The sequence below is a fragment of the Aulostomus chinensis genome, chromosome 12 (assembly GCF_037954235.1).
Source record: "Aulostomus chinensis isolate RoL2024-O1b breed Wild chromosome 12, RoL_Achi_v1.0, whole genome shotgun sequence".
In the NCBI taxonomy this organism is placed as follows: domain Eukaryota; kingdom Metazoa; phylum Chordata; class Actinopteri; order Syngnathiformes; family Aulostomidae; genus Aulostomus; species Aulostomus chinensis.
Genome location: NC_141331.1, coordinates 17,602,692 through 17,622,643, shown reverse-complemented (window position 1 = coordinate 17,622,643; position 19,952 = coordinate 17,602,692). Strand labels below are relative to the sequence as shown.

The following is a 19,952-nucleotide window of genomic DNA, read 5'->3' as shown; positions in this document are numbered from 1 at the left end:
GGTGATTGATGAGCTCATCTTCTCATTCCTCCTCTGAACACTGGCTAACAGAATACATTTAGAGCAAGCCTGATGCTCCGCGGTCTTTGGATGTCGAGGCGAGCAGCACTCCTCTCCGTCAGTTCCACTTATGTGTCACAGGGGCCGGCCTCAGACGGACTCCACACATCCTTAAAAATGATGCTGGATACAGTACCTGGTGAGGCCAGACGAGTAGTCAGGCTCCCTCGTTCATGGTTGTGTGATCCACATGCGCTCAGCCAAGCCTGACCATCACTCAACTACCTTACACAGTTTACAACCGACTGTGTTCTCACTGCTGGAGTGTGCGTCATTGAGCCAAACAACATAACAAAATTAATTCTCAGGCACTGATCAACAAATCATATGACAAGAACGCTTCAATCTCTCCCTTCTGGAAGAAGTCATACAGCACTGCTTACATTTGGGACCAACCATAACAAACTTCCCTTCAATTATGCCGGCCTTAAACAATGGGGAGAGAATGGGCTGGAAATAGGAATAGAAAGATAGGGAGGAAGTGGCTGTGTGAGCGGAGACCCAGAGGGATATGAGTTTATTGTGGGCTGCCAGACAGACTTGCTGACTGGATTGTGCTGACATTATTGGTATTTCACCTGTTCTCCTGAGGAGAGAAATATTGTAGAAACTAATAACCTGACTCCACAAACCCCTTCTCACTCCCACACCTAATTTGTTATAGACAAAAATGGCTGAGGCTTAATTAAAAGTTTGTTATATTAATTACAAATTGATTAATCTCATTTTCACACATGTGACTTTTGACAGCTCCGTCCTCTGGCTGATATATTTCATGTTTGAAAACTGCAGTGACTGCAGTGACGAAAAGCATCGATACTATTGTGAATAACCAAGTAACATTTGCATCGGTATCATTTATTCATCATTCCTCAAGCCATTGCATCACTCAGAATTTGTTTTGGGCAAGCTGGAGTGGGGAACAGGTCCTCGAGGTAGCCTATTGAATTGTACAGTTGCTCACAAATTTGTCAGAAATGTGCAAGTCAACAAGTCAATTCATCTATCATCCCAAACAAACTATATTTGTTCTGCTCTAGGGCATGGACAAAGATGCCTTTGAGAAAAAGTTCAACACACTGGAAATGGATTTTATCCGCAGTCAGCAGCTCTTCTGTCGAGAAGTCCTGAAGCTGAGTCCTGGACAGCGGGCTGTGATCAGCAATGGCAGGGTGAGTGGAGTCCAGCTCCAACAAATCAGCATCCTCACTAACAGTTTCTCCACCATAAAAAAACTAGATGTCGGACAGGTATCCCAGCACCGGTGTTGGGTTGCTGCTATTATTTAGCATAGTGGAATATCATTGAAATTCTACTCCGAACAAGGACAAATCCAAATGGAACAATTCATTGAATGGAGAATTGGTAATGTTTCCACCGGTGCTTCACCAGCTCCCCACAAGTGAAAATGTCTGAAGTTAAAACGTCCAGATCAAATCTGATTCACAGCTACTACTTTGAATGCATTCTTGCTTGTTTATTTGGATCTGTATTCAGTTAAAAACCCGCTCTTTATTCTGAGGCTACATCCACACTGCAAACGTTTTATTTGAAACCAGACGATCTCCATCCGCACAGGGACTTGAGCATCATGTCAGATTGAATTTACCTCTGTAGTAATACATCCAAAAATTGACGTCTCATGAGCGTTCACATTCACCGGGTCTACTCTGTGGTCAAAGGCAGAAAATCCCTCAGAGCAAAGGTCAGATCAGTGATTTTTTTTTTTTTAAACGCCTGAACCTACGATGAAGTTGAACTACAAGCAGAACAAGTCAGAGAGGGTTCGAAGATAAACATGTGGTTGTTGCGGTAGCAAATAGCAAATATATCAACATAGTAGAGGTGAAGGGGGGCATTATTCATCACTGGAGGAAGCCATGGTGATGGGGAAGGAGCGCATGCACAAAAGGGATGAAATCACCTCGTGTGCTGAGGCAGATCCGATAAAAGTGATCATGATGCATCTAAACATTCATAATTGGCACACATCACCCTATTTAATACAAGGTTTAAATAGGGTGAAAATGGCTGTTGTGCCTCTTTATCACTCCTTTTCATTTTAGTGTTGTCAGACTGCTCTTTACTGTCAAATCAGCAGGAAGTATGTTTCTCAGGTGTGTATGTGTGTACGGAAGTGATAAATGATGAGCTGATCTGAGCTGTAGCAGCACTCGGAGCAGCAGCAGCAGAAGAAGATGTCAGCCTCTCGGATGGCAGTCACAATTAGTATCATTTCACATTCCTGTGCTGCAGTGGCATTTCTCCACTCCAGAACTAGAACAGAGGAAAACACAGGCAACATCACAGAATGCTTCCACTTCCCAAGTGGACAACACATTGTGTTACAATCACAATAGACTTAACAACCTCTTGGCAAGTAGTAAATAATCCATATCTACCACCAAGTCCAACTGCTCTTGATTCAACCCTCCATAGATAACCATGACCCGGATGACTGAGAATCTTCACAGATAAATAAAACATGCTGGAAATGTTGCGTTCTGCTCACTGTATTATTATGTTTTCTGTGTTAGATCCTTGGTCCATTCGAGGAGCAAGAGGATTTCACCGTGGAGGATTTCCAGTTGCTGGAGAAGATAACGATCAGCAGTTCTGCAGAGAAAGTCAGAGCCCAAGTTAAACAGATGAGGATGAAGCCAAAGCAGTAGGTTTTTTGTTTTTTGATACCCTGATGTTTGACACAGAATCTCTCTTTATTTAATCAAGTAGAAAATTAGGCCAAATCAATAAGACTCTTCTCGTCTGATGTTACCTTCCCTGAAAAAGGAGCCGACCTTGTTAACAGTCCAACATCTCTCCTAACATGCATCATGAATAAGTGATGGCCTTATCCTGCCACATCTCTTTTGCCTCAGAGCCAGTGACTTAGTCATGAAAGTTGACGCCCTCCTAACAGCAGCCCCCAAAGGAGAGACGAGGAGGCATGTCCACTTTATCAAAGACAACCACAGGTGGGCAACTGTTCGACTCTCCTTACTCCTTCTGCGTTCTCAGAGGGAAGTGGATGCTCTGCTGTTAGAGCTGAAATTGCTACACCCTCGGTTCAAGAAATACAGAAAGTCAAGTCTTTGGATTTGAGAACCTTTAGTTCCTGAATCCACTTTGTTGTTGTGTTCTGCTCCTCAGCGTGCTCCACCTCTCCCAGCGTGAAAACGAAGTGTTCTATGATGTGGTTGCCATTGTTGACCCCCTAACCAGGGCAGCACAGAAGATGTCCCCTCTGCTGATTGTAAGCTGTATTTTGTTTAATGCTCCTATTTTTCTCTACTCCATTGATTCCTCATGCAGAAATGAAATTATTTTCCCTGAAAATCATACAGGAATATAAAGCTTGGCAAGATCCAAACATTCACAAATTTTTTTTCCTCTCTTTTTGCATTGATGCTATGATGTAGTGGGTCATGATTATATCCATGTATTTGTCATTTCTCACTGAAAAATAACCGGCCTTCTGAGAAGAGTGTATGAACCAAAATTGATTTTTATTTATGTCAAGTTTGAACAAAGTAAGGTTTCTTCAGAGGGTTTACTTTCATTGAAACCCCCAAGCTGTCTTGCTGTCTTGCTTGAGGCTTATTGAGCCGGTGGCTTGGGTGAATATGAAAATATGACTCACCAATTCTTCTCAGCCAGCCAGTGAATCAGCCCCCTTCACTAGGCATTGTTAGCACTGTCTTCGCACCAGAGTTCTGCTGTGTGCAGTAGAAATTATGATGCCAGGATATTGACTTTTCTAGCTGGTTGAGATGGAGGCACCTTGTTGCAACCATAATCTCTGGCTCATTGTTTTTCTTCTGACCACTGCTCAAATCAAATCAGGTTAGAGTTTATTGGCCAAAAATCATGAAATACAATTTGCCTCAAGGGGCGTAACAAGATGTACAAGGTTGGACACACTCTGTTCTTAGACCTTCGATGCTTTGTAATAATGGCTGGGCTTTATCATTGGAAAGCCTCCGGTGTAATAACTGCAGTGGGCCACAGTTCTGGTGTGAAAGGTTTGTGTGGGTCTGTGGCCTCTCTGCTGTTCTGGCTCCACTCTGCTCCTGAGTCTTTTTTTCTTTCTTTCTTTTTTGCTGTGACTCCTGCAGGTGCTCAGTCAAGTGGTCAATGTCAGACTGCAGGTGTTTATGAATTGCAGGGCCAAGTTGTCAGAGATGCCCCTCAAGAGGTAGGTTCAAGCTCCAGTAGTAATTAAACTTTCCTGTTTGGCTTGTTTGTGTGTCCTGTGACCGTTGAGTTAGCATCTCTGCCTCACTCCTTCCCTTTGTAAGATTATACTGCACAGATGCAATCTGCTTAATAACACAAGCTTATTGCTCTGGGCCTCCGTTTGCATCCCTGGGCAAATTGCTCACAGCTTTCAGTGCTGTAGTTCAAGCCATGCAGTTAAAAAAAAACAACAAACCAGTATGTAGAAAAATGAAGATCAAAATGGTCTATTAACATCCAGACTGCTTTGAATGTGAGGCATTTATAAAATGCGTAAGTAATTTGGAGAGTTTGGTTCTGATTTGTTCAGTATCGGTGTTGAAACTGTAAATGTGTGTCTGTGTAATATTCCGTCGACCACTAGGGGGTATATGTTATCGCTGAGGCTGGCCATTGGATATTTAGCTTCATGCCAACACAGTACAAGGGTTGTCAGTGGGGTGCTGGCCAACATGGATGTCAGAATCACCTTCACTTACCTTGACCAAAAGCCAGTGGAATTTTGGGGATTATTTGCAGAAAATAAGCGTTGTGTCAAACACAGCGAGTTTTATGAGACTTATAGGTTTTTGTTCAGCAAGCTTATCTTCTGTCATGGACAAAACGTTTTTGGTTGTGGAAGCGTAAATTCAGATTGAAGATGTACAAGTCCAAGGTTAAACCATAAATACACTACAAAATGATGTTTGACTTTGGGCTTCTTCTCATGTGATGATGTTTAACCACCCTTTTTAAGATTTATTTTAGGACTCATACCCATGCCATCTATTAGTTACTACAAAAGGGTTACTGATACTTGATATAGTGAAATAGTACCAGATAGCTTTACCCTTACGATGGAAGAGAGTTTACAATGACCCTGATTGAGTTCTTCAAGAGGGTTTTTAAGAGCCACCCCTCTGCAGCCCATCATGCTTCCTTTCCACTTGAGTGACAAATGCCTAATTTAAGCAAATTATATCTTCATTTGTGAGATAATTACACTGCTACACAGGTATTACTGACCTTCGTCAAAGAAACCTTTTATATTGCTGCTTGTTTGTTACGTTACCCTCCTCACATGAAACCGCAGACAAATGCACGTACATGGTTACAGAAACATGGTTGTTAGCTTTTAAAAACCAGAAATGTAAAATATCTGCAGTTCTAACCTTGGAACGTAAGCTCTTTAATGAGAAGAAGCTAATCTACAAACTTCTCATCTTCAACAAATTGGAAAATAAAGCTCAGTTGCCCTTTTTCAAAATCTCATCAAGATTCCGATCATGACACAATGACATTGTTACACCTTCTTTGCTTAATGTCCCTTGTAGAGTCAAACGTGTAATCCTACAGGCCAGCCGTGGAGCTGCTGCTGACAGTAATAAATCCTGTTCTGCTTCAGTGGTTTCAGCAAGGATAAGAAGGTGTTCCAAATAAAAAAGAATTAGCTTTAGCAGTGTTTATCATCGTCCATGTTATCTACACACATTGTTTCCTGTGTGTCACAAGGCACACAGAAGAAAAGCCATTTGCATAAAGATTAATCTGCAGCTAATAATGGGGTATGTGAATATTTCTGTTGCAAGGAGCACCGCACATATTTCTGTTCCTGACTGAGCATGAACACTGGCTTTAATAGAATTAGATACCTCACTTTGACCAGATTGTATTTAGCCGGCTGTCACAGCTTTTCTGTCATAGAAACGTGACTGTTGCCGAGCATGTCATCATTCTAATGCTTCGGAAAAAAGACCAATGTATTTGTTGGATGGGATTGATGTGCCAGTCATTGTGCTGGCCAGTCCCAAGACCTAATCAGCCACACAATCAAATAGCTCAATATACAGAAAACAGGTTCATTTGGACTAATTAGATGGTGTAACTGGGCTTGACTGCAGCGTGGGCGCCGTGAAAATAACTGGAAAGTAAGCAACATAATTTCAAGACAACAAATGACAAAAACTGTATATCCTAAACTAGCATAATCATGAAAAAATAAAGTGTCTGTCCAGCCCAATTAGCTCTGGATGAAGAGAACAAGAACCATGACATAATAGCATCAGGATTGGAATGTGGCCGCTTGGGAAAGGAGGGACATGAGAGAAGTCTCCTGCCAGGGACCGTGAGGACTGACAGTGATTTTTTTTTTTGCTGTCTTCACAGCTTTTACTCCTTTGTCTTGGAGTCTGATGTGCATTTCTTGGCCAACGACACAGTGTCACCAGGACCAGTTGCCCGCTTTATTGACCTCCCCGAATCTCCACTCCTCACCCTTAATATGATCACTCCAGAGGGCTGGATGGTGGAGGCTCTGCGCAGCCCCCATGACCTGGATAACATCCACCTGCAAGAGGTATTCTGCTGCCCAGTTATTACTATCTAAGTGTGTTCGTCTTCAAAATTCTACTCCTTGACCATAAATCACTGAACAGCTTGGATGACATAATACTTGAGCCTCTTAACCTGTACGAACAGTGTATGTACCACTCAGGTCAGGTGGTTTAGGATGACTGGCAGCCCCCAGGGTTACAGCTTGATATGACCAGGCTGCCTTTATTTGCTCCATTCAGCATAAAAGTGGGTTTCTGTGACAACCTCGTGACTGTTGAGCCTCAGTAAAAATTGTTGGTAATGTCTAAATGTGGTGCAAAAAAATAGATAGTAGATTGTAACTAAAGATAGAATCCAGAAGAAATTCTTATCATACCGTCACACTCGCTGTCATTCACATCTGCATAACCAAACCAGCATCCCTTCAAAGTTGAAGGGCACTCATATCCTGACCTTTACGGTCAGGATATGAGTGCACAAACCAGAGAATTGAAGGTGTGAAGGGTAACACACCCACCCCCTGCCCAGACAGTCCAAACAAAAAAGAAAAATATTGAAATACATACAGACACAATCACCACCATGTCTTGAGGCTCAAAAGTGATGATTGAGCCAGATGAATTATCAAAAGTAAATTATTTTGTTGTTTTTTTTGTTTTGTTTTAAGGAAAATGCTGCAGACTCTAGCTTTAAGGTTGTATCATTCATACCCTTTGTCCGAGTTTGTGCTGTTTAAATTGGGATTGCATTCCAGGTGAATGGGCTTGTGACAGCAGAGTATGAGCTGGAGCACCTCTTGCTGGAAGGCCACTGCTTCGACCTGACGACCGGCCAGCCTCCACGTGGACTACAGTTTACTCTGGGCATGAGTCGAGACCCACTCATGTATGACACTATTGTCATGGCTAACCTGGTCAGCAACCTTCTCGACTTCATGCTAATGTTACCAAGACAGTTTTCTTGCTCTTGATGATTTTCTTGTTAGATTCAGTCGATGATTTGGATATTATGGATAACTCTTAGTGCTGGACAAAAGGAGACCAGAATGAGTTGTATTCTTCTGTTACATACACACTTCTGTTGTTTTTGTCATAACAGGGATATTTCCAGCTGAAAGCCAACCCCGGAGCCTGGATGCTGAGACTACGTAAAGGACGATCAGAGGATATCTATCAGATTCTCTCGTGTGGGCTCTTCAAATTTAAATTTTTGGAAGTGGTCTTTCCCAACCCTCCCCTTACAAATATTAATATATACTCTTTTAAAATGTTAAAAATGAGTTAATAAGGTGGTTTCGTCTGAAGCTCTGCATCAAGGTTGTTTTCAGCTGCCTCTCCACTTCACACTGGTACCTATGAAAACCATCACTATGGTAACATGGCGAGCTGCTGACACTGTAGCAGCTCAAGGTTTTGATAAGTGCAGGGAGTTGTGCTCTGCACAGAGGGGAGAGAGACAGGTAGGAGGAAGAGGGTGCTATTAAAGAGAAGACAGATTGGTGGTATGATTCAGCTGGTCACCTGCCATGCCATCCACCTCAGACTGCAGTACATCAGCAGCAGAATGCTTTTTAGTTAGGAAAGCGTAGGTGTCAAAACTGTACATACTAGACAGAGTGCGTTGGCGTTGTCTAATTTTCCCAGACAAATGGAACCTGTAATATGCTTTTGTTAGTTTCATGCATTTCATACAAAATTAGGACTTTTTACTTTGTAAGTCAGCATTTTTAATTTTATTTATAACACTTGAATGTTCTCTGTTTTTTTCCAAGAATTCGTAGCTCATCTTGTCATTTCTTTGTAACATGGAGGACCCACAATTCCTCTCTGTCAAAGCAACAATGGCTTAAATCCCACACATGCATGTGATTCTTCACGGACAGCTGTAGTGCGCCATTGTAAATGTTCCCACAATCACAGATATTGTCCTCGCTGGTCCTCCTCACACAAGATTTAGGACACATACAGCCCTCGGTTCCTCTGGAATCATATCAGACAACCCAAGATTTATTCCCCAATCCCCAGGTGAAGCTAAGAGGTGATGTCATTTTTCACCTTGGCAGTGTCATTATTCTTGCGGTTAGCGGCACTCTGCTCTGGTTAGGTGGCTGATCAGAGCCAAGTGGGACCTATCTGTGCACTCCAGTCCCAGAGCCCACATTTTCCTGTTGCACCCTGTGCTGCTGCGGCGCCTCGCCCCGACAGCGATGATTGAGATGGCCTGCTCTCCTCTCCTCAGAGCTGGATACAGATTGATCTCTGGTGCTTTCTAACACAAACCCTAAAGGCTCAGTTGTACTGATGACAGCAAAGGGGACAAAACACAAGCTGCACTTGAGCAGAGTGGGGGAAATGCACTGTGTGCCCCATGACTAGGGGGCATTTATCATAGTGATAAGGTTAGATTTTTTGTCTTTAGTAAGCACTGGGTTTGTAATGGCTTGCTGTGCATCATAGTCTATTGCTCAGCTCTCCCTAAAGTTTGCTCTCAGTTGTTTCACCACCAGACCCTGCAGATCCAGCCTGCCAAAGCACAGTCTCCACTGATCAAATCAGACCTAAAACAATTACAGTGACAGGCCAGTGTTACACAATCAATACAGCATGGACTTTCTCATTAAACCTACCAGTATATCCAGTCCAGCTGGGAAGTTTTAATGGATAAAATAATGGTAATGTGATTCTTAATAATGATGGAAGGTAATGAATATGGTCAGAGTGCACCCCTGGCAGCTCTCCCAGTATCCACACTTAAATTGGTCCTCTCCCTGGTCTGATAGTGTGTATTTGTTCCTGCACTGTTGACATGGTTAAAACACAGGAACAAACTTCAGTCATTGACACACAAAAATGATCTCTGTTAAACGCACACCGTTAAAGCAGAAATCTAAGTCACCAGTGGAGCTATCAATGTTTATTTACAGGCACATTAATTGATAATAAAGCTACTTCCAACTATGTTAACAATGATACCCCTGTGATTGGCCTGATGGCAACTAAATTAGCGGGATTGCCTTGGTAGCAATGAAATCAGATTACATGATTAAAAATAGTTATGACCAACAAGGACCTAAAGGTTGTGTAAATTTTTCAGTCTCAGGTTTGTGATTCCTTTTTCATTTTCAATTATCTAACATAAAACAGTGTATGCTTATACATATATTTTACTTTTCAGGAGACTAACTGACTTAAGATCCATTTTCCAGATTTAAAACTTATCTCCAGCTCCGTATTGTCCAGGCATGCTCCTTAATAGTCCAACAAACATTAGATGATGAGAGTAACGATAGTCGACAAAAGGCTTCAGTGATTGATTGAACGGTCAGAAAACTCCTGGGAAAATGGACAGATAAATTAGATAGTCATCGCCACACGCTTGCAGGATCACGTATGCAGATGGAGCAGAAATGCAGATAATTATCTGTGTGGCGATACTGTTCGGTGTGGATGTATCACCATCATCTGTGATATAAATCTAATCACCAACTGGTTTCATTTGTCAGTGTTTGCGATTGAATGGAGAGAGAGAGATACATAAATCAATGTACTGCATGCAGCTCCCCGATGAATGATATAAGAGTCACCCCCCCCCCCCATTTTAAATACTAAAAAAAGAAGAAAGAATCAATCAAAATGTGGTGGTGGGCTGCATCAAATACGTCCATGGTATTACAGACTGTAGCTGAGTGATGTGCTGTGAGGAAATAATGTCTGTTTGCTGACTGACTGACTCACAGAATCAAGAACAGGGACTGCTTTGGGCGATACAGGTGTCTCACTTTGTACATTTGCTTTTAAAAAAAAAAGTATTTTCAATTATTGCACATCTGTATTTCTCTGTTTCTCAACCGTGGACCTCAAACTGTTTTCTCATGCCCCCCCCACCAACCAAGTTTAACCGATTAGATTCTTTGTCATGATTGTGAGACTAGTCAAGCAGGAAAATCTTTGGTTCTGTCCTAACTTTGCGTTATTCACATTTCAAGAAAATACAGTCCCTCTGTGGATGACGTGAAATAAAATAAAGAAAAAGGTATTGTTTACGAACCATAAATTTCAGTGATCGTCATGATGTACTCGTGCTTCATTTTCAGGCATGAGGGAACCGATTCCCCTGCAGATGCTGGCGACGTTGTCGTTTTGCTGAATTCCTTTCACAGTAAGATCATCAAAGTCAGGGTGAGTGTGTTTGATAGATATATGTACTTTATATTATGACCCTTCACAGCACTTGACATTGTTCTATTTACAATACAGTGAGTTTTAGTTGCCTGTGTTGCAGATGGAAACTAGTTTATCACCGTTCTTGTTTGTTTTTTTTCATTTATAGGTCCAGAAGAAAGCGGAAAAGATCAACGAAGATCTTTTAAGTGAAACTAGTGAGAGCAAAGGCCTGTGGGACTCCATAGCAAGGTATGTTGTTCTCACCATCAGCTCGCACGTGTTTTTTGTTCTAGATGTTTTAAAATCCTCCTGAGCTGATTGGCAGTAACATCTCATTGATTGGTGGGTGTACTGATGTGCCTTCTGTTGTCAATCATACATTACGGTTTCAGGAGATCATATTCTTCCCCTGGATCCAGACTGCAATATTATGCTGTAAGATCTAGTCTTGCAAAAAATATGTGCTTTTGTAGGTATGTGTATGTGTGCATTTGTGTGTGTGTGTGTGTGTGTGTGTGTGTGTGTGTGTGTCCCCGCCGCTCCTTAACTGTGTGATCCTGTCTTCTTAATTAATGCCTGCTGTGTGAAGTGTTTGGAGCACTTTTGAGAAAAGGTAGGCAGTGTCGCTGCAACCTATTTAATGCTTTAAACTTGTGTCATACTTATTGGCATGCAGTGTTGTTCATTAGTTGCTTTCAGTTTTTCTTTTTTTTTTTTTAAAGGAGTGGAATCAATGATTTTTTTATTTTAAACAACATATTGCAAGAGTGTAAAACCTGTTTGGGATTTATTTGTTCATACATTATTTATTCATCCCTGCAGTGTGTCATAGAATATTAACTATACTAGCTGTCCAAACACACCTCTTACATAAATGGTCATGTACTGGGTGCTAGGAGCCAAAATCCGCACACAAATAACAGTAATGTACACTAATATACATACCTACTGTATGTATGCAACTGTAACATCAATGAGTGGAAAGAGGAGGTGAAACTGAGGACCTCCCACATGGATAATTAGGAAGCTTGCTGAATAAAGTATCAGAGGTGGTCTGGACTTGTCCAACTAGACTGAGGCCTCCGGATGGACCCATAACACGCTGTAGGCATAACAAATCCCTCCTGGCTTGGGAATGCCTTGGCTGCTGCCGGGGAACAAGGTTGTAGAGAACATTAGGTTGAATGCTGCTTCAGCAACCTTGATTTATAATGAATTATTTCCCACTGAATGACATTTCAGTCGAACAAAGGGTTCCCTGTTGAGCTCACTGGTAGGTGGGCTACGTTTTAGACGCTATCTTGTTTGACGCTCACTCTCAGTAGGAAATACTCCCTTAACCATCCATCCATCGATACATCCATCAGCAATCCATTTTCTATACTGCTTATCCGTTGAGGGTTGGGGGGGGGGGGGGTATCCCCGGATCCTATCCCAGCTGACATTGGGCGAGAGGCGGGGTTCACCCTGGACGGGTCGCCAGTCAGTCGCAGGGCCACCAGGAGCAAATTAAGGGTTCAGTGTCTTGCTCAAGGATACTTGGACGTGATCACTGGGGAAAGTGAGGATCGAACCTGCTAGACAGCAAATCTACCACTAGCCATGCTGCCCCTTCCTCCCGAAACCCTAGATTTCAAATTCTTTGTTCACATGATGGCTCAACCTCTTTTGTTCACAAGTGCCAAAGTCCAAATTACAATGAGTCTCAAGTCAAGTTTGTGTGACTGAGAAATACAAAGTCACAGTACAAAACCCTCAGTTATTTCATTAAATCTGCAACACGTAAAAGGAGACATTATTTAAATCACATCTTACACAAAATAGTATAATGGAATTGTATCCAGGGCAGATAGTCACTCTGAGCCAGTCAGCAGCCTTCTACGCTACACAAGACAGCCTACCTTAGCCTTCTAGCTAAAGTCTCTTTATTTAACTTTCAAACAAATCTCTTGTCCTGCACCTTAGCTCACCCAGCCCGTCATCAAACAAGGATTTACAGGGGAAAAGGCCACCGCCAACATCAGATTGCAGACTAGGTAGCTGTTCAGCTGCAGCACATTAAACAGCTTGCAAACATTTCTGCAAATGTCACTTTGGTCTGTTAGAAGCCGGTGTAGTCATCGCTCTTTTAAATCCCTGCTAGCAACATGCTGTCTGCACATGATTTCCAGTTTGCTTTCATTGTTTCATGCAGTGCAACACTGGCAGTCTGCCAGCTGCTGTCAGTCAGAAGGTATTCAGGTGCTTCTGCAGCCACTGGAGACACAGGGGACTTTTTGTAATATTTCTTCATTTTATCAATACATAACATTGTTTTTAAAAAATGGTGTTTAGATCGTTGACAAAAATGATTATTTGGGGCCGACAAGAGGGGTGATTTAGAATGGGATTTCAGTTGGATTTCTAACATTTGTTGGGAGATAATAAGACAGACGAATCACCACGTTGACAAAAAAAAAAAAAAAACCCAAAAACATCTTCACTATAAAGTCCATACACTTCTCAGGCCAGAAATGATGAATAAAATCATCCTAGGAGTTTTACGACTACGACTGATGTTCAAACGCCTCTGAAAACACAAACATTAAAAATACAAAGTTCATAAAAGTCAAAGGTTCAGAATTTGTCAGTGTAAAAAAAACAAACAAACAAACAAACTGTCGGCCTGAAAGTCAAGATGCATTCATTCCACTCGCTTCATTTGCAATCTTCAAGTGGATGAAACTGAAGGCCATTTATTGATCTAAGACCCAGAATTGGTGAGGTGAATCCCACACATCAGCGAGCATCTGTGAGTCTTGTGTGACAGAGTTTGGTTTTTTTTTTACAAAGTGTCCCATCTTTAAAGGGAGCTTTATCTCTATTGAGCAGCAATGAGCCTGAGAAGAAGAAAAATCATGTCTTTTATGTTCACTTTTACTTTCTTCTTTATCTCTGGCTTGAAGGAAGATGGGGGGGGGGGGGGGGGGGGAGCTGTCATCGGTTCTTATTTGATCCTTAAGAACTTTGAGGGTTTAATGTCCTTTATGAAAAATCTTTAACACACAAGGTGAGAGAGGTCATGAGAAGTCACATTGCTTGAGTGAGTTATTCAGACTTGTAGTGGAGGAGTGATCCCAGGACCTTCGGTGTGACGTGGCACTGGTCCCAGCTGGATGCTGATTTTAGGAGCATTTTCCTCCTGAGCCTGTGTGTGGGGGTTTAGTGAGATCTGGAGAAAGATTATTATTTGTCTTTTTTCTTTTTTGCATTCTTGGTGTGGGCATGTGGAAAAAGTGCTTTTCAGACTAAATAACGGCATGACTGACAGGACAAACTGAGTGGACGTGATGATGAGTTTATCGTGGGGGGAGTGGTTGAAGGATATTAATGGCATGTTGCTCAGAGGTTTCACTTGTTAGAGATATCTCAACAGCTAGTTAACAGAGTGGTACATCATTTTGTACACAATGTACAAAACAAGCTTGACTCAGCACAGTGCTTCCTCAGCACTACTTTAGTCTAGCGAGCACTAGGGAGAGCTTTGAGGTTCCTTCCAGAGGTCCAGATTATCTTGAAATGGGCTCAAAACTGTGTCACGGGGATGACCAGTCTTACTCTTGTATGTACGGGGGGTTGTGTTCAGTTGCTGTTAAAGGACATAAAGAGACAAATGGTCTGCTCCCTCTGCTCCCTTCACACCTCCATCTCACTCCCCAGTGTCTGCCTGGAGCCTCGGGGCCCAGGCTGCGGTTGTGATTGAGTGTGAGAGAGACTCTCCTTCTCTCATCAGCAGTCCGTTATAGGCAAGGACACACAGTTTGACTGCAGACACATCTCCCCTCCGGCACCAATCCCGGTGACTGTCCGCTAAGTGGTCCTTGCATCATGAGCCGCCGCTCACCTGCTCATTAATAGCAGCTGGTTGGGGTTTGTTCAGCCTTCAGAAGTGTGGCGAGTGTCCTTTGGATATGTCTGTCATCTGTGCTGATAGTTCCGACAGTTTGGTTGATTTAGTTTGACCTACATGTCTATACTTAAGGCCAATAGTGAACTCATAAAACTCGAGACCACCCTGCAACAGGACACCTCCAACTGCAACGTCAATCGAGTGCCACGTTGGAGTAGAGGCTCACAAAAGCTTCTCAGCAAGGTCAAATCTCTCTCAGTTTAACATGAGCACAGGAAAGGGAGGGTACAGGTCAACCCTTGTCTTTTAAAAATGTTCAGGAAAACACCGATCCATGAGACATAGCGTCCCACAAAGTAGCACGCTAACATATAGCTGAGCTAACCTCAAACACGTTCGCTAACATTAACGTTAACTTTCACTTTACCAAGCTTTTGCAGATATTTTACAAAGTTTGATGTGGTCAGTGGGCATCTTTCATTTTGACATTATGACTTTTACTTTGCTTGCTCTATCCTGCCAAAAGTTATGACAAAGCACAGATGTGCTCCTGCTGCTACTGCAAGTGTGCTCCTCCTACTTGCCCCAAGTTCTGTGTTTTGCTTCCCCGCTTCACTGTGACCTCGTTTTTGTTCTCTTTTTTGCATTTAATTGGATCAAAACTAAAGAATCACTCGGGCCATTTGTCAGTGTACCTGTGTTTCCCTTACGAACGTATCTTTTGTTAGCTGGATGGATCCTGGCTTGCTTTGATGACATCATAGGATCAATTTTTACTCGAGACACCTGATACAAACCACAACTGACGGCTTTTGTCCTTTTAACCACCAAAAACCACAGTCACTCTCAGGTCCTATGTTGAGTCTATGAGTCTATGTCAGTTGCTGGTCTCACTGTATTTTCTCCTGATGAGGTGATATTAAGGGGAGGCAACATGCATATCGACAGGGAAACCAACCTTAACACATTTTTCAACCACGTTTGAACTTCACAAACTCGCTGAACCACCAGCAGACCTACTGGAACCAAACATGGTTGAGGACAGCCATGACAGAATTGGATTTTTTTGACCTCCAATTATTCGAGCACAAATTAACCCTGCTAGCTACGTGTTCTTGTAAGCATATCGTGTGTTCCAGAGTTGAAGCTGCCTCCTCTGTGCCTGTTCTAATTACCAGCAAGAGGTCAAAAATAATGGCTTTCAACAGCGTTGTAATTCCCCTTATTGAATTGAAAACGACCTCTGTTTGTGAGATGGTTTGTTTGGAAGTTTTTTGTTGGCTGCTTCTACAGAATCATTGCAACTACTGGTTGATTTACTGCCTCTGTATGAAAAGCATCAATCCAAAGACAGTAGACTCACATATTACTGGCTGGTTTACAGCATCACAGGTGGGGGTTCCAAGAAGGATGAGGGAGAGAAGAAGAAAGAGGATGTTCTCAACATATTTTCTGTGGCCTCGGGTCATCTGTACGAGCGCTTTCTGAGGTAGGTCACTTTCATTTTATCTCCCCTGCTTTCTTTCCAGGCCGGAGACTCAACCTTCACTCTGTCTTTGTTTCAGAATAATGATGCTGTCTGTCCTTCGGCACACCGAAACACCCATCAAGTTCTGGTTTCTCAAGAATTACCTTTCTCCTTCATTCAAGGTAGGCAGACATCTGTTTTTTCAAGCTTGATTGCAGCAAAAATTAATTTATACAAGGCACCAAAAAGAGTCGGGCTTGTTCCCTCTTTTGTCGTGGACTTCATTTGATACTGTGCACGCTCGGTTGCAAAAATCCCTAAAAGGGGGATGAAGCAAAACATGTCCTTTTTTTGTATATAAAAACAGGAGAGAGATTTTCAAATTTGTCGAAAAAAGACAAAAGTTTGTTTTCTATTAAAAAGTAAAGATTAAAAGAGCCGAGCCGAACCAGCTTCTGGTGTGAGTAACGGGACGAAATCCACCGTCTGTGCAAATTAAGACACAAAAAGGGAATTTTTAGTACAAAGACTGGAACGTTGGAGGACGCTTGCTTGATCTGATCAACTCAGACTCATTGCGAATACAAATGGTGGATTTTGTCCCCCGAGTCTTTCACTGGAAGCCTGCAGGAGAGATTTTCAATGACTAACGTGAACAGGACAAATTACTACGGCAAGCTGTTCAAGTGTAGCAGCGGGTTTAGTTTCATTTAAAGACACTGTTGTGCGTCAAGATGTCGGTTGTCATTTTTAGCTCCAATATTATTCTTTAAGCAATTCGATCATTTAGGAATGTTCTCGCTGCAACATGTAACATACGTGAGTCTGCAGCTGATTAAAAGATTAGTAGAGCATCATGCAACAACTGTGTTTGCCAGAGGTCAAGTCGGAGCTGCGAATCTGCCAGAACGTCTAAGGGCTGTGGTGTTACGCCGCATTTATGTGTCCAGGTGCTCATCATAAAGTGTTTCTATAAATAGTGGAGCAAAAACTAATCAGCGTTACATATGTTGAGAAGAAAACGCACCACCATATTTAATGGCGTTCCGCCGACAGCTTCATAACGGTGAAAAGGGAAGCTTCTCGTCATTACCGAAACTGCTGTGTATATCATAAAAATGGAGTCGCTCATTAAAGTTGCTCTTGTGCGTGGTTCCTCTTACTTCGTGTTCAGGAGACCATCCCTCACATGGCCAAATCGTACGGCTTTCAGTACGAGCTGGTGCAGTACAAGTGGCCGCGTTGGCTCCACCAGCAGACTGAGAAGCAGCGTATTATCTGGGGATATAAGATCCTCTTCCTGGATGTTCTGTTCCCTTTGGCGGTTGACAAGATCATCTTTGTGGACGCCGACCAGGTGAGGATCAAACTGAACTGACATATGAAAGTCACAGTCTGAAGGGGAGGGGGGCACGTCGGTCTCAGTACTGAGGTGGAGATTGGATGAGATTTAGTTCCAACATTTTCACTCTCTCTCTGTCTCTCTCTCTCTGTCTCTCTCTCTCTCTCTCTCTCTCACACACAGATAGTCCGGGCTGATCTGAAGGAGTTGAGAGATTTAGACCTGGAGGGGGCTCCTTACGGCTACACACCATTTTGTGACAGCCGCAAAGAGATGGAAGGCTATCGCTTCTGGAAAACCGGCTACTGGGCGTCACATCTAGCACACAGGAAATATCACATCAGGTATTCTTTGATTAAAGAAACTTTTCAGTGCCTGGCAAAAACAATCTCAAATACTTCAACCATCTACAGCGGCATTACCATCACCTTCCTTCTTATTATTCTCATTTTTTTTGGAGGGGACTCTTCTTTCAGGACAGGTGGTTGAATAAATCCATGAATTTCCAAGCATTAGCATTCAGGACATTCCGCGTCTTCGACAACCACCATTTCCTGCTAGGCCATTCATACAGTCTATTCACTCGGGGCCATTCGGGTCCTTTTCCCTACTCTGCAGAGCAGACTGAAGGAGCTGTGCTGTGAAACGCCGAAAATAGACCATACTGCAAAATACACTACATCTTGATGTTGCCAGCACATTTTGGCCTTGGTTTGTTAAATCAGGAAATATTTCTAAGGCTTATATAAAGTGATTTAGTATTGATTTATTATTCTTCCATGTTCTGTATCCATGATCATTTTAATTTATCATCCTAATTTGTTAAAAGACAAATACCTATCGGCCTGGAAAGCATCTGCGACTATTAGTTATTTATTTGACAAGCCAAATTTTTCCTCTGCACATTTTTGATTTGTAGTCATGTTTCTGTCATATTTGAGTTTCCAATTCTTTTTTTAAACTTTTTTTTGAGAGAGAGAGAGAGATGCTGGATGCTGCAATACTGCATTCATCCAGTTTCCATGGTGATTAGACCCAACCGGTAGAGTTAATACAGGTTCTTTATGCAGCTGTGGAACATACACACTGTGTCTAAAGTATGAAATCCCAAGTTTAGCTCTTCTCTTAGCCCGTGTGAGGCGTAGGACCAGCGGTGCCTCTGTTGGTGTGATGGCTAATAAGTGACAGCCAGCGGCTGAGCAGAGAGCAGAACTTTCTGCTGTCACAAGCTGATGGGGAGGAAGAGAAAGTCACAGTCCTGCAGTGATTTGATTGGATGCCAGTGTGCTGCTTGGCAGTGTGGGGAAGGAGAGAAGCAGGGAGGGCAGTAATCTGAATCAGTGGGTCTCCTGAAAACACAAAGCAGGGAATATCCAAGACTCTTGGTACAATTATCTTTATGTCAATGATATCATTTTATTTTTATGAGGTAATTTAGATTCCCCCTATCAGAAGATTTGTCACACCTGTGTTATGTGTCGTCTCTATTCTTTCCTTCACCCAGCGCCCTGTATGTAGTTGATCTAAAGAAGTTCCGTAAGATTGCTGCCGGGGACAGATTACGAGGCCAGTACCAAGCCTTGAGCCAGGACCCCAACAGTCTTTCTAACCTGGACCAGGTACCTCACAGAGACCCCAGCTAGTTTTAGTGCTGTACTACCTGAAGAATTTGTGATACTGTGTTTTTTGCTCTACCTTCAGGACCTCCCAAACAACATGATCCACCAAGTAGCCATCAAGTCTCTTCCTCAAGAATGGCTGTGGTGTGAGACGTGGTGTGACGACACATCCAAAATCACAGCTAAAACGATTGACCTGGTGAGTTACAAGCTCCCATGGGAAACATTAGTTAGTAACATAGAATATATATATATATATACTATATATATATATATTATATAGTTTGAAACGCTTTAGCGGTTTATAACCCAAGTGTATCTGCTATAGCAGTGGAAAGCAGGAGAATATTCCCAGCCACTAACGTCCATGAGGCACTTGGCATTTCGTAGCAATTGTGTAGCCTCCTAATCTAATTCTGAGAATTACTGGACAGGCTCTAGCAGACTGCAATAGGATCCCACTTGGTAATTCAGACACAAGACATGAGCTAATGTCCTTTTAACAGAATTGGAAATCAAATTAGTTTCAAACGCGCGACTCAGACAGTGCTGGGAATGACAGTCTTGGGAGAAAGTGGCACTGGTGGTGGTGTGATGGATGTGGATTGTTTGCTTCTTCTTCTTTTTTTCCCCCTCTTTTTTTTTTTTTTTTTTTTTGCTGCAGTGCAATAACCCAAAGACCAAGGAGCCCAAGTTAACAGCAGCAGCGAGAATTGTTCCTGAATGGGTTACATACGACAATGAGATCAAACAGTTGCTGAGACAAATCCAGGAGGCGGAGGACGACAGCGCACCACACAGGCAGACTCCGTCTCCTTCGCAGCATAAAATAGGTTAATGACGTCTCCAGATGTTTGTCAGA

At 42.5% G+C, this 19,952-nt stretch overlaps 1 protein-coding gene across 6 annotated transcripts in view; it reads left to right on the top strand.

The window, feature by feature from the left end:
• Positions 1-19,952, top strand: part of uggt2 (UDP-glucose glycoprotein glucosyltransferase 2) — a 42,135-nt gene that overhangs the window by 20,045 nt on the left and 2,138 nt on the right. For 2 of the 6 annotated variants that reach the window (XM_086220577.1, XM_086220575.1), the window contains 18 exons: positions 1,101-1,232; positions 2,598-2,728; positions 2,940-3,035; positions 3,211-3,313; positions 4,176-4,255; positions 6,442-6,631; positions 7,364-7,522; positions 7,708-7,793; positions 10,703-10,787; positions 10,939-11,021; positions 11,165-11,245; positions 16,046-16,150; positions 16,227-16,311; positions 17,304-17,486; positions 17,655-17,815; positions 18,976-19,090; positions 19,173-19,289; positions 19,755-19,923. In XM_086220577.1, the coding sequence (XP_086076703.1) occupies positions 1,101-1,232; positions 2,598-2,728; positions 2,940-3,035; positions 3,211-3,313; positions 4,176-4,255; positions 6,442-6,631; positions 7,364-7,522; positions 7,708-7,793; positions 10,703-10,787; positions 10,939-11,021; positions 11,165-11,245; positions 16,046-16,150; positions 16,227-16,311; positions 17,304-17,486; positions 17,655-17,815; positions 18,976-19,090; positions 19,173-19,289; positions 19,755-19,923 (2,161 nt within the window). Of the gene's footprint in view, positions 1-1,100; positions 1,233-2,597; positions 2,729-2,939; positions 3,036-3,210; positions 3,314-4,175; positions 4,256-6,441; positions 6,632-7,363; positions 7,523-7,707; positions 7,794-10,702; positions 10,788-10,938; positions 11,022-11,164; positions 11,246-11,361; positions 11,386-16,045; positions 16,151-16,226; positions 16,312-17,303; positions 17,487-17,654; positions 17,816-18,975; positions 19,091-19,172; positions 19,290-19,754; positions 19,924-19,952 lie in introns of those variants that run through there. The other 4 variants (XM_086220579.1, XM_086220578.1, XM_086220576.1 and 1 more) reach the window with 3 other exon arrangements.